General features: G+C 32.9%; 1 protein-coding gene across 14 annotated transcripts in view; it reads left to right on the top strand.

The window, feature by feature from the left end:
* CAMK2D (calcium/calmodulin dependent protein kinase II delta) overlaps positions 1–14,398 on the top strand; it is a 326,351-nt gene that overhangs the window by 268,510 nt on the left and 43,443 nt on the right. For 5 of the 14 annotated variants that reach the window (XM_035030322.1, XM_035030321.1, XM_035030313.1 and 2 more), the window contains exons 10-15: positions 734–856; positions 1,684–1,767; positions 2,241–2,283; positions 5,667–5,704; positions 10,035–10,094; positions 12,102–12,143. In XM_035030322.1, coding sequence (XP_034886213.1) covers positions 734–856; positions 1,684–1,767; positions 2,241–2,283; positions 5,667–5,704; positions 10,035–10,094; positions 12,102–12,143 — 390 coding nt within the window. The remainder of the gene's footprint in view (positions 1–733; positions 857–1,683; positions 1,768–2,240; positions 2,284–5,666; positions 5,705–10,034; positions 10,095–12,101; positions 12,144–14,398) is intronic. The other 9 variants (XM_035030310.1, XM_035030323.1, XM_035030311.1 and 6 more) reach the window with 5 other exon arrangements.

Here is a 14,398-nt window from a genome sequence, read left to right as displayed (position 1 = left end):
TTTTATTATACAGGTATTAGTGCACAGATGGCTTACTAAGAGAAGTTGTGAATATTGGTTCCTTTCAAGAAGTTTGCTTTGATGAAATTTGTAATTAAGTAGATTAACTTTTCTGAGGTGTTAAAATGAAGTCCTGCAAAGGCTCTTGTAGGTTGAGATTTCTTCTCAGTACTATATGACAAATAGCCACAAGTAGTAAGTCAGTTTTGACGCAGGTAATGGAAGCTGTGTTATGATCTCTACTATTACTGCTCATGAGTTGTGAAAGTACGTAATACCTCATTGTTTTTCTGTAATACCTCCTTTTGAATCTTGGTGTGATAGCATGATGACATCAATACATGTGACAGACTGTCAGCTTTATTGATGTTTGCAAATAATTATGAGAAATAGTGCATAAAATTTTATTTTCAAACCAAAATAAGGATGCTTTGAGGGGACTAGAAGTTTATTTTTCTAAATTTTAAAATGTATGTACTAGGTATAATATGCAATTTAGAATATGTGTTTATCCCTTATTGGTTACTTTTCTTTAATATATAGAAAGAGAGGGAGATATATACATCTACATTGATTTATCTATCAATTTATCTATTTGTAGATACAATTTAACTTCTACAAAAAGTAAATTTATGAAGAAATTCACCACTTAAGAAAATGATTAGTTTACTTGGCTCTTCCCTGTTTGAGTGTATCTGTTTTTTAAACTCTTTATAAATTTGTGTTTTTGAAGTTCCCATCACCAGAGTGGGACACAGTGACTCCTGAAGCCAAAGACCTAATCAATAAAATGCTTACTATCAATCCTGCCAAGCGTATCACAGCCTCAGAGGCACTGAAACACCCATGGATCTGTGTAAGTGACAGTTCTCTAAAGACCTTAGGAGCAAACCTAAAAATAAATTTTCTTTAAAATATTTTTCATGGATTTAAAATAATTTTTGCAGAAAAAGATGAAACTAAAAATGAATGCATTTTTAACTCAAGGTATTTAAGAAAATAAATTTGTAATGCTGATAATTGCTGTTTGGGGTAACAAAATCTGATTTACATAGATTGATAAATATTGCCTACAATAATACAAGGAATGAGTATTTCCCCTACCAGTTATTGATAATACTCATGAACAGAGGTCAAGAAAGTGACACCAAGATTAACTATATCCCAGTAGAGAATATTAGACAAAGTTCAATTATTTATCATTAGGCAGCTTTAGGGAAAAAAATAAGGTTTAGAAGCTTGTAGTGAAGTTATACTAGCAAGAAAGAATGGCCATAGTAGCCTGAATATATTTTAGATGTGCTAAGAAAAACTGAAATTTGGGGGGAATGTAGAGATTTCAGTACATTTCTAGGATTAAGTATCAAATGTTAGGGCAGTAAATATGGTGCTAACTAAGTAAATGAAAGACAGTCCAATAGAAATATAATTAAAGACATTGAAATACAGATAATTTGGGGAATTATTGATATTCATTTCTATACTTTCTATAGATAAATGTTGCACCTTCATTACAAATAGTCTTGGCAAAACTAGTCGTCTGTTATTAGGGAATTTTTTTGCAGGTGAATACTCACAAGTTCATATGGGTTCAGGCACCATTAATGCAGTTTTGATGAAGTTGAGATACTGTAATGCTTAGTATGTTTTAAATATCCTAAGTTTCTTTTCTTCCTCTTCCAGCAACGTTCTACTGTTGCTTCCATGATGCACAGACAGGAAACTGTAGACTGCTTAAAGAAATTTAATGCTAGAAGAAAACTAAAGGTAAGAAATTTTACATTTTTGTGGGGAGGTGGACTTGGCAGAGTGAGAAATGAGATTCTGTATGAGAAAATAACTCCTCAGCAAAGGCTTTTCAATGTGCAGACCTCAGTAGTCTTACCACTCTTCTTCTGGGTCTTCAGAAAATGGAATAGTGCACTGGAATTAAGTCTGCAGTGAAGAGCTAGGATCTCTGTGGCAGTGTGTGCTGTGGTTCCTCCCTTCAGAGGAAAACAACTGTGCAACTTGACCATTGGAATCTGGCCACACACAGGAGGGCAGCCCCAGCATTACGTGAGACATAAGCCTGCTGCTCTCAGGAGACAAACAAACAAACAAAAAAACACAAGCAGACAAATAAAAATCCCCTGACTGAAAGTAAGGCTAGGAGAAGATTTGTTATCAAAGACTGTTTATTTGTCAGGTCAAAGATTTGCATGAGCAACATTAATTTCATATTCTTATTTTTCTGACAGGGTGCCATCTTGACAACTATGCTGGCTACGAGGAACTTTTCAGGTACATGTGTTAAGAATCCTGTCCCTTATTCACTGCTTTCCTCTTTAGTAGTCATCTTGGAATTAAAGAGAAACCTAGTAATTAGAAAAACACTGTTGTTTAGGGATAGCAGATGTATCGCGTGGAGTGCCTGTCATTAGGAATCCTCCTGGGTACTGTCTCCACAGAGACATTAGGCACGTGGCTGCACTCTTCACAAGAGCACTCCAGCAGCGCCTCGCCTGGTCAGTGCCGTGCAGCCTTTGAAACCCACCTGTCATCCTTGCTGGGGATACACACACGTTGGGGAAATATGTACTCCCTCTTCTTGAAGCTCAGCATTTCGAACCTAGAATTAGTTCATTGATATTTCATCAACTAATAATTATGAATAAGATTTGTTTGTTTGTCTCATAGGGAATCCAAATAAGCAAGATTTTTAAAAGAAGACCATTATTGAGGAACCCAGTTCTCTTAGGCCCAAGTTCTTTCAAAAGTACAGTTGTATCTTGGCACACTATGGGAATGGTTGCATATTTCAAAGGTATCTAAACTCAAGAATTTACAGAGAACCCTACCTCACAGTAATAACACAGGATAATAAATGTTCCTCAAAATGATTCCACGATAAAAATAATTTTTTAAATAAAAGAAGCTAAGCCATTTCTTTATTATAGGATGACTTTCTAAAATGGAATTAGTATATATTATGTCCAGAAATTACTTGAATTTTGGAACCCTCTTCTTCAATAATCACAAAGGACCAGGTTTCCAAAAATCAAATTTTGGTAAATTCTAATTAGTCTTATGTATGGGGAGGAACTGAAGCAGCAAGAAAGCTGCATTTGGTAAAGTGGCTATTGAGACTTGGAAGGATTATCAAATGATTTGCCAAAAATATTACCACTTTACTTTGCTTACTGTTTATATAAGAGAGATCTGAGACATCAAATTATCCAGCTATTCTTCAGTTATTTCTCCCTGTACATACTTAACTCCTGGGTATTATAGTGCTACCAGGTGATGATCCATAACCTTATCAAATGTTCTTCAACCTTCTCAACTAATTTTTAGTTACTTTTTATGACTATGTTAAATGGTCAGCTTTTGCCCCCCATTATATTTAGTTATACATAATGTGAAACCATAGGAGGCTTCCCAAAGGCTTCCACTGACCTGTTAAACAGCAACAAAGAATACAATGAGTAATGCTACAAATTGAGGGACTGTGTTAGTCAAATGTATGTATTTTGTCCAATTTGTTTGGTGTAATAAAACGTCATTACTGCCTTTGTCAAGTTACCTGTTTTATGAACAGTTGATTAATATAGTTGACATTTATATGGGTGAGTTCAATATCATCTCATTAAATATTAACTACTATATACTATATTCAAATAAATATTTCACTGTGGCCCAAAAATTAGTGAATCAATAAAAGATAGGATGATCAATATATATTGTTAAAGATAAACTAACTTGAAAAAATCTCCAATATTAAGACTGGGTATTTTGTTAGTCTTAAATACACTCTTAGGCATAAATTGGGCCTTTTTAAATATATAACACTCATGTATAGAAGCTTTTTGTGTACATCACATTTTCCTTTTCATCATTGTGTAAACTAAAAACTCATGACTAATGTGTGAATTTTATATTGTTTCTGATGTCTAACATGAAAGGCAAACTTTTTTTTTAATCCATCACTTCAAAACCAACTGAATAACATTGGACCCAGTTACAACATCTTGTACTTGATATTGCATTTTAGTTTTGAGTATTTTATTCATTCTGTTTCATTAGCAAACGTGCTCTTTAAAGTAATTTGTCCATAAGTATATGGTTATAAAGTTGTTTTTATTTTTTTTTTCTTTTCTCCCTTTATGTGGAATGTATTTCTTGTGAGGTAAGGTGAATAGTAACCAAAAGGGACATTTCTGCATTTCCCAGGCCAAATCCCTGCTTACCCTGAATCATTGTCTTCTCTTTGCTTGCTATTGCAATTTCAACTATTCTGAGTTTGCTTTCTAACCTATTAACTGCCACAGGATTTACTTAATATTGCTTTTTAACTCTAGGCAAATACTATAGCTAAGGCAACTATTCTTACAATGTCAATTAATAATAAATTAATAGCTTTGTTGCTAAGGACTAAATAAAATTAACATTTTTGTATCTTAAATTTAAAATTATACCAAAGTGATATCAAAATAATATCCCAAATCAAATGGATGTCAGGAAATTACATGTTCATGCAGTTCTATTATAGCTAGGTATTTCCATTTCAGATGCCAAAGTCTACTCTGATATACTTAAGTAAATATATATATATATATATATATATATATATATATATATATAACATATATATTATATATATATAAAACATTTAATGGAAACATAGGTATATACTTTGTCCTGCATATTCATATATGTTCTACACTTGGTGTACTGATTGTCATTAGCAGTTATATAATCTGTTAACTGTGTATGAATGTACCCATTCACTAAGTATATTTTTTGAAAGGATGACTTCACCTTCTAATATACTCAAGAAGCTCAGTAACAGAAAGAATGCTAAAAGCTGTCCTTGGAGAAATTTAAGTTTCATATGAGACCATATAATTCAACGGTTCTTTGATTAGTTGAAGATTTTGTTTTGTTTTATATCTCACCTCAAATTTTATGATTTTTAATTTTTTGATGTAAAAGGCTTTTGTTTATGAAAGCTTTGTATTCTGATTTTAGAGTATAAAAGAATACATCATGCCTTTTTTTTAAAGGTCCTATGCTAATTGTTTAAAAAATTTGCTCTTGGCCAATAATATGCCCTTTCATTTTAAATACAGTTAATACTATTTTTTGTAAAGATGAAAGCTCTGATTTCAAATATATATATATATATATATATATAAAGGATGTTACTTAGCCAGAGCAAATTTTCACAAATAAATTTCAAACCTTCAGAAAGAGGGGCTTAAGTGGCAGAACTGACATGGTCACCATACTTGTGGTATGAATGAACATGTGATAAAATCTGTCAGCTGATGTCTGAAGACTGAAAGCAACTTTCTGGATTACAAAAAGCATAGTCCAGTTAAAGTTCCAGTATCCTTTTCGCAACCAACAGTGAAATAAAGTCCAATAACATAACTGGCAAAGTGTTCAATTTATGCAATGAACTGAATAAGAATTTAGTGCTACATTTGATGTGGCAAAACCAAGAAAAGTGATACTGTATTTCTATGTCCTGTAAGCTCGCGCTCATCAGTGTGACCTTGATAACTTGGCATATGTTGGCCATAACTCAGTAAAGGTGATAGAAGGAAACAATAACCTGATTTGTTGCCTGGCATCAGTTTCTGTGGATAACTCACTGAAATGGTTTTACTCTCATTTTGCAGCAGCCAAGAGTTTGTTGAAGAAACCAGATGGAGTAAAGGTAAGTTAAAAAGGTGCTCCTAAAATCACTTCTGACTTTCAGATGCTGGATCATTTTTAAATGTTAAATGTATTTTGTGAGTTTTCACAGCTTGTATTTTTTATAGTTCCTCTAAAGGAGACAGGTTGAAGTATAAAATAATTAATATGTAAAGATGACTGATATGTATGTCAAGAAAAAGTATATTTTTCTGTTTCGGTATATACTAAATAATCTGACAAAATAATACTTTTATAGGAAGTTGTTGTAGAAAATGTGTAAATCCTCTCTGCTTTACTACACTCCCAAGCTATCATAGTGACCTGAAAATCAATGGAAACCAAATGCTTTGCAACTAGTTATGCTAGGTTCTGGAAGTCTGCTGAAATGTATAACCCAAAAAAAATAAAATAAATAAAATCATAGGGTCTGGAAAATTAAATGTCAAATAATTAAATTTCTCTGCTTGGGCAGTTTTTATAAAGGTATTAATTGTTCCTGTGCTTCTTTCATAAGGATTAAGACATACCCAAGGTGAATATTCTAAAAAAATTATAGGAAATTTTTCCAAAAAAGGTAACAGGATATTTTGGCTTTCTTGGATTTCTAAACAAAGTAATAGAACTTATTTTCTATTGATTTTATTTTGTTTCATGGGAATTTATCTTTGATTGAATGTAACCTTATATTTGTATTGTTTGTTATCTTTCTGGAGTATTACCTAAGTATTTTGTTTCTTTAATCCTTTTCTTTCTTTTCCAATGGCAGATGCATACATTCCTCATGAACACTTCAACATTCTTGGGAATTAGTTAATATTCTAACATTTGAACTTGACCCAAAGTCAGGTGGTCAGTTTATTTTGAAAATATAACATAGAAAATCATTTATCACTTCTTATGTTCATGCCCAATCATTTCTTCTCCTCCTATTTATGTGTGATTTGAGAATTTCCAGAGCTGTGGTTACCATGCACTTGTGATTCCCATTAGGATGGCATTTGCCTTTTACCAATTGCTTTCCTCAACCTGTAATGTTCTCTTCCTTCTGCTTAGTTTATTCAGTTTCAGTTTCATTAATGACAGTTGATGTTGCCTTTTTCCCAATGTTACATTGGTGGAAATGTGATATTTTAAATTTTCCAAATGTTTCACTCTGTGTTTTTCTGTACCTTTCAGTGATGTAGAGGTCACAGTTCCTATAGAGATATTTATTTTTACTACTATCCTTATATAGAAAGAAACATTTCCAGAACTTTTTTTCTTCTAGACAACTTATAGCTTCTCTTTAAAGAGAAATTTATTCTGTGCTCCATGCTTTGATACTTTAAAAATTCAACCGGTCATATTTTTTTCTTTTCCTTTCTCTTTGACTGGTCAATTCAGAAAAGGAAGTCCAGTTCGAGTGTTCAGATGATGGTGAGGATCTCTATCTGCCAGATTTCTCCTCCTGTGAAAATTCACACTTAGGAATAAAAACAGTCTTATTTACCTAAGTTAGTGTAAGTGGAGAAAGTGTAGGACCATTACATGTCAGTGTCAATTAACTATCAAAACACAGTACCCACATTCACATAATACTGTTTATCTTTGAAATTGAATTTTTAAAATATGCTTTATACCTTTATCCATACCTTTATCCATATGCTATTAAAGGATCTTTTATAAGACCAGAGTCCAGTTTTCTCTTGAAACTAAAGAGATCATGACATAGTTAATGTCTGTTTAATGATAAGTGAAGGAATACTCTAGGATTATTTTTAAGTGATGATCGTGATTAAAATAGGAGTTATTTTTAGTTCAGATACACTACAATGTATCTACCATGAAGTTTATAAACAGTGTGAAAGTGAGCATAGAATGGAACCTATCCTAGTTAAGCACCTTATAGGAGGAAACATTTATTAACCTCAAAACTGAATAAACTTAACACCTGAGAAATAAAAATATCTTGCCCATGCCTCATAACAATAATTCAGTGAATCACTTAAATATCTGGTTTGGTTTAGTTTCGTTAAGAAAAAAAAGCTTCCATAACATAAATTAACTACATTTCATAAACAAAAGTGCCAGAGTTCTTATATGTTTAAAAGACCGCTTATAGTTTAACTCCTACTTAATATTTGACTCTTTAATAAAAAAGAAGTCCTCCTAGTCTTTTACTTAAAAATTCTGCTATTATTTTTCAACTAATTAATATTGCAAGTACCTTCAAAAGACTTCCCATAGTAATAAAAGATCATTAAGCTTATCTACGTTAACTTAAAAAGTTTGTAACTGTACATTTAAACACAACTAATAGTGGTGGTTGAGTCTCATATTCATTTAACTCCTTTTTGCCATGCCTGACAATAAAGCATGGCTAATCTAGGCAGAATGGCCCTCAATCGGAAGACCTGGTGGTGTATGTACGCGTGTACCTATGTGTGAACGTGTGTAGGGGTTTGTGTTGTATGTGTGTGCACACATTTGTGCAGAGAAGTATGTGTACATAGGTGTGCATGTGTGACATTTTCACTGAAAGAAATCAGTTCTTCACAACCATTCTAGAAAATAATCAAGTCTCTCCTCTCAAAACAGAAGTAAAAGTATCTCAGTGTATTCCTCTTTTACTTTTGTATCCACTGATATAAACTGAATATAACATATTAAATATATGTGGTGCTTTCATTATAAGTACCTCTGATCATATGATAAGAAGTCAGCTGTGTTTTGCCACGCACTCTTCCTGATAGGAAATTATTTGTGTGTGCATCCCTCCTCTTTCATCATGTATTTCATACTAACATAAGTACTAAATTTTGATCCCTTTTTAATAGATTCCATTACCTCTTATCTCTTTCTGGCTGTTGCACAAATTTGATGTTAAATTCTGTACACTTTTATTTAAAGAAAAATTTTAGACCATCTGCAAAGTAGAGATTGATGGTTTAATATTTAAAGAGTTTTTCAGTAAAGGGCACCAGAAGTTTTCTCTTTTTCTGCATATCACAGAGCTTAGTGTTATATGGCTTAATTAAATAATACTGATACCAAACAATCACACAAATGTGAATGAATAGAAAAGCAAAATATTACATGCCTAAATTAATTTCTTTAATCTTCTATGTTCTTCCCAGTACTGGTTTCAATATGATCTTCAGGTATAAAATACAAAAGAAAAAAAAAAAAACCCTCCTAGAAAGTCCCAATAAAATTGGTGTAATTGCTTATAAACTCATTTGGTATTCATCTATTTTATGCAGTATATTTTTCTCTTTGAGACCCTTAAGAACATTTATACTAAAATTATGAGATGTGTTCCTTCAGATAATAATATGTAAAGAAAATACCTAGATAATGTAGTACAAGAGAATGAATGTTAATTTATAGCTCCGTTTGGTAACCGTAATGTAAGTTATCATGCATGAGTTTAAATGAATGTTGATTATTACTGTTTAGTTTTTGATTCTTTAGTGCCCAAACTCATTTGTGATTTCAAGTTGCCACTTGTCTACAAAGAATTTTCTCTATGGACCATTATAATACTTACTGACCCTCTGAGTTGCTTTCACCACGTGGCTTCCATTGTGATATGATCTTTTTTTAAGGTCAACCCCAATATGTTAAAGCAAAGGAATGATATACCAAACACAATCTTCAACAGTAGCACTTTGAAAGAAAAACGAAGTATCAACACTTTGACAGAAAACACAGTGTTTTCCTCTCAAACAATTGTGAAAAAAGTCTTTTTACATTCAGAATATAGTAAAGAATTCAGTTTGCCCATTTATAATTGGACATGTGTTTTTTAAAGGAGGCCCAGACTTATCATTTAAAAAAATATTATAAAGCCTGCATTTCATCAGAAGATCTAAGTTTTGAAGATCTGAGTTTTGACCTACTAAGCAAAGTGACGGTGGCTTCCCAGAGAAAGACGGTCTATGTGTGACTTCAGGATCAAGAATAAAATGGAAAAAAAAAAAAAAAAGGAATGTATTCATAACAGAAAACAATTGGAAGCCGGGATCAGAATCCAACTTGAGGAGTATGAAAATGTTTGTATTTATTTCATACTCTGAAACTTGATTTGAGCTCCACTGAAGCAGTTCTTTGTTGGCTAGTGTGGCACAGCCAAAGCGGCCAAGGCTGTTTTGTCATCCCCCGTTACAGACACAGTTCTAGCCTGTGTGTGACCACCGGAGACTAGAATTGAGTATCATTCCTGTCAGACATCACGGTGTCTTTCACGTTCATCCTCAGTGGATCTTTATTTTCATGTCTATATCTCCACATAGACATGCTGCAGTGTAGAGACATTGGCTACCAAGGGGTTTAAGGCATCTCTGTTTCTATTTTCTGCATACCTACAGATAAACAACAAAGCCAACGTGGTAACCAGCCCCAAAGAAAATATTCCTACCCCGGCGCTGGTATACCTGGACTCTTTGTAACCCTTCTTAAGTTCTTTATTGTTTTTTGTTGTTTCTCTCATTTGCTTTCACTATATAGATACATATATAAGTATTTTATTTTGTTGGGTTTTGTTTTGCTTTCAAAGATATAAGAAAAGTTCGTTTCTTTTTTCTTTTTGTTAAGGTAGTTGCCAAGCAGTGTGTTTCTAACATGAGATGATCTCATTTCATTATTGAACATTATTCTGATAGCTGTGGTCTCTGTAGTTGAAACTGTTGCATGCTGCTTTAGAAATACAGTAGAATGCGCTTTGGTTGCTCTTAGCTCTTCTTCTGATGGTAGCTCTAGATTATGCAAACAATGGTTTCCTCCTTTCTTGATGGAAATATTGACATCAAGGAGAGCTAAGGGGATGATTGCTAGACAACAGTAAATGTAGACCTTATTCAGAGTTCCCGTTTCTTCTTATTAAAAGACAGCAGGGCTTTGTAAGACCTCACTTTTTGAGATAAAGAGGCATTGGGTAATTTTGAGCTTTTTGTTTGTTGTGTTTTAAATGATCACTGTTTCACTTTAATCCAAAGAATGAAATGTATAGCATAGAGCCTTGAATTATCAGTGGAAGCCAGTTTTGCCCATTTTAATCAAATTCACACTATTTACAACTAAATCATTTTAAGACTTTGAGATAGTGTTATGAGCTCCACTGAAGCAGTTCTTTGTTGGCTAGTCAAGATTTGAATACTGGCATTCAGTACTCTGAGTTCCGTAATGGTTTGCTCAACCTATTACATATTTTGATATAGGTTTTCTGAAATACTTCTAATTTTTTACTGTCCTCTGTACTGTTATTTTAAATGAATAAAAAAATACTGAGGGAAATTATTTCACTTGGGTTAACCAGAAGGTTCAATTTAAAAACATTTAAAGGAAAAAGGACATACCAAGATAGCAAGTTATCTATGAGTAAAAAACAATGTCAATCACACCTCTAGCCAGGGAAAGGAAGAAGGGAAGCAGTAAATGTGTTCTCTAACTGTTACAGCATAAACTGGTGAAGAGGAGATCCTAGAGGACAGAGTGCTTATAGTGGGAGAAAACTTTCAGTAGACTGCAGTAACTCGGTTACCAAGACATCATGCAATGAAAGTGCCAAGCATGCCAGTGGACACTGAATCTTTTTTAACATCAGTCACTTGAGTGTTATTTTCATTTGGGAATATTTCTTCAATTCTCTGGTAGAAAGCAGAAAGGAATAATAATATTTTCTTCATGGAAAAGCATGACTTTACAAGCAAATCTGTATATGTAGTCCATAAAGCTGAAATTTATTTTTAGGTATGAATTAACATAGCATTTAGTAGATTATAGTGATTATATGATTAGTTCTAGAATCCTTTAAATGAACCTTTTCAGTATTCCATAGAATTGCTTATGGACTTTTGAAATACATTCTTTAGGATAGCCTTTTTTTTTTTTTTTTTAAAGCAAGGCACAATGTTCTAGATTTTTCAGAGTATTTATCTGTGTGTTAACTATACACTACTAACTATAGTGATAACACCATAATCCATTCTCAAAGATACACCGGAAAAAAAATCCTCACAAAGGATTCAAGATCATTTTAAAGAGTTCTAATCTCTAGGGTCCTTGGTCCGTTTTCTATAGGACACACGTTAACAGCCTACTCACTAAAGAAGAAAAGGAAGTTCTGTTACAGAACTCTGTGAAACAGTGAGTGCCTCTTTAGGTCTCCAAACTTCAAAGCCTTGTCTGTTTACTGATCACGAATAAGGTCTTTTGCATGCTGCTGCTGGGTACTGAGGTATCCTATCTCATGGGCTCATCAGAGAGATCTTTCATCAGTGATCTTGTCAGCTGCTACCTCTGACAGTGGTTAACATCGCTTAAGCTCTGGTCACTATTTAGTTTTGTCAGCTGGCTCACTCTGCTCTGTCCCTCACACTAGTAAGAATGTACTTACCAATGCGAACTGTTTCTTTCTCTATTTTGTTCTCACTCAGGAGCCCCAAACTACTGTAATCCACAACCCTGATGGAAACAAGGTATTCAGAAAGAATCAACATCATCTTGCTTTAACAAGATTACACATTTCATCAAATGTCCAAAGCAAAATTAAATCATTATCTAAACATGGGAAAGAAAATTCTTACCCTTTTTCTACCACACTTTTTTGGGGGGGACCTAATTTATCTAGAATTGTGCACATATTTCTTTCAAAACAAAAATGAATGACATCTTGAAAGAGAAATGAATGGCCAATAAAAGTCGGGTTAAGCAAAGTCTTTATGTCAAGATGACTGTGTATCTTAAGCAATTCCATCTGGTCCTTTTTTTTTTTCTTCTCCATGTCTGTCTGTGCATTGTACTTTAGTTATATTCTGCATGAAATTTTAGAATTTCTTGCTATATCATTTCACTGTCTTCAAAAAAATCAACTTGAGTTCATAGGTGTTTAAATTTAATGTTGCTTTTGAGTTTTATTTATTCTGTTGTCATAGTGCTTTTTCTGTTAATTCCCTGTTGTTGGTGTTGTTTTTGTTGTTTGGCATGAAATTGAGGATAATCAGGGAGTTTCAATTCTTATGAAATGTTTGTTTTTGTTGAATTATATGCATTTCAGTAACAGATATTTAACCACTTAGGCTGAAAGAAGACTGTAATGTTTTCTGTCTGTTGTAGATTGTTTGTGTAGCATGTTAACTAAATAATAGTACTTGTATACATGTCTATAGGATGAAAGGAGACATTTTCTGAACGTATTCCATGTTTCCAATTTACTAATTCTCATATTTTATTGTATCTCTAAGGGAAGGAAAAAATATTTCATCAGATTTTTCTCAAATATCAAATATAGTCATGGGTCTAATTTCTCCTTACTCTTATCAACAATGTTTACATCTTAGAAGACACATTTTCTCTGGTTTAACATTTAGTTGATCAGTATTAAAATCATTAAAATAAGAAAATCAAGTGTTCTTTAATATGAGATGTATTTTATGGTCATGACACTTAAAATATTTTAAGTTCCTAAAAGATTTGTAGTACTCAGGAGCATCATATAGGAGAACAATTGTTTTTTAATATCGTTAGCAAATGAAAGACCAAGCATAACAGCTGGAGTGGATACTTCAGTAGTTCTAGCTATATCATTTGTAAGAGTTGCTGCATGATATTTCTTGCTTACATGAATTAGTTTACTTTTACAGTGCATGGGTTTACCTTCATCTTGAGTTTAAATTTGAACACTAGGTCACGTTAAGAAACGCATGAAGACTCTCTGCTTTGGTTTTGTGTGTATGGAGAGACTCTGGATACACATTTAATTAGTCTGTCCCTTTGGCTTAAATATCACATATGATATTTATATAAGTTGATTGCTTTTTTGATTTTTGAACCTCTACAAGGACACTGATTGGTATTTGCATCGTTTTCCAAAATCTGTTTTTCATCACTGAGCACATAGCTCTGGATTGGAAGTTTGTTTCCAATTTCTTTCAGCTCTAGCCTTTCATCATTACAAGTAGAAAATTGTGTTTTTCTTATGAATACTACTAAATTTCTTTGCTAGAAAATATTTTGTTAGCACATTATTAGTGGAAGAATTTATCAAATCATCTTAAGAAACTGTATCTTAATACTGGTAGTTACAGTGTCCTTTTAAGTGTGCTTATTAATCTTCAACTTCATTTGTAGTTTTACAAAGAAATAGCTTTGTCTTTCCATTATGGGAGCAGGTTTCTTATCAATAACAGCCAGTTTCTAATTAAGAAATGGATGAAAATCTAATTGTCCTTGAAAGTAAATTATTCATATAATTCCACTGCGCTGATCACAAACATGGAAATTCTTGTTAAAAGCAATTTCAGCATCTTCAGCTTAGTACCCCTAGCTTCCTCATCAAATGATGCAATGAAATGCTTTCTGTCTCTACACAAGAATAAGACGAATAGGCTGTGAATTCAGTGCCTAATATAGTGCCTTATACAAAGAAGGGGTTACTTACTGATTAATTAATTGGGAAGAGAAATTGTTCTATTTTAGGGTCAAATTCATTAGGCTAATATATTCAATTTATGATAAGTATATAGAAAAAACACACCTTATGGGGCACTGTAACCAAATACAGCCACACACAGCTCTTAAAATAAGTTGCATACTTTGGCTGCTTCTACAAATAACCTAGATTTATCATGCTTCAGAGTAGGCCACCAGAGTACTCCTTTTTGAAATGTTTGCAGCATTTGGCATTTTATTTCTGTTAAAACCACATAATGTATTTGTCCATCTGCATGTCAAT

The sequence above is a fragment of the Mirounga leonina genome, unplaced genomic scaffold, assembly GCF_011800145.1.
Source record: "Mirounga leonina isolate KUSES-001 unplaced genomic scaffold, KU_Mleo_1.0 Mir_357, whole genome shotgun sequence".
NCBI lineage: Eukaryota > Metazoa > Chordata > Mammalia > Carnivora > Phocidae > Mirounga > Mirounga leonina.
Note: the sequence above shows the minus strand (reverse complement) of the source record. Positions and strands in the feature narration are given on the sequence as shown.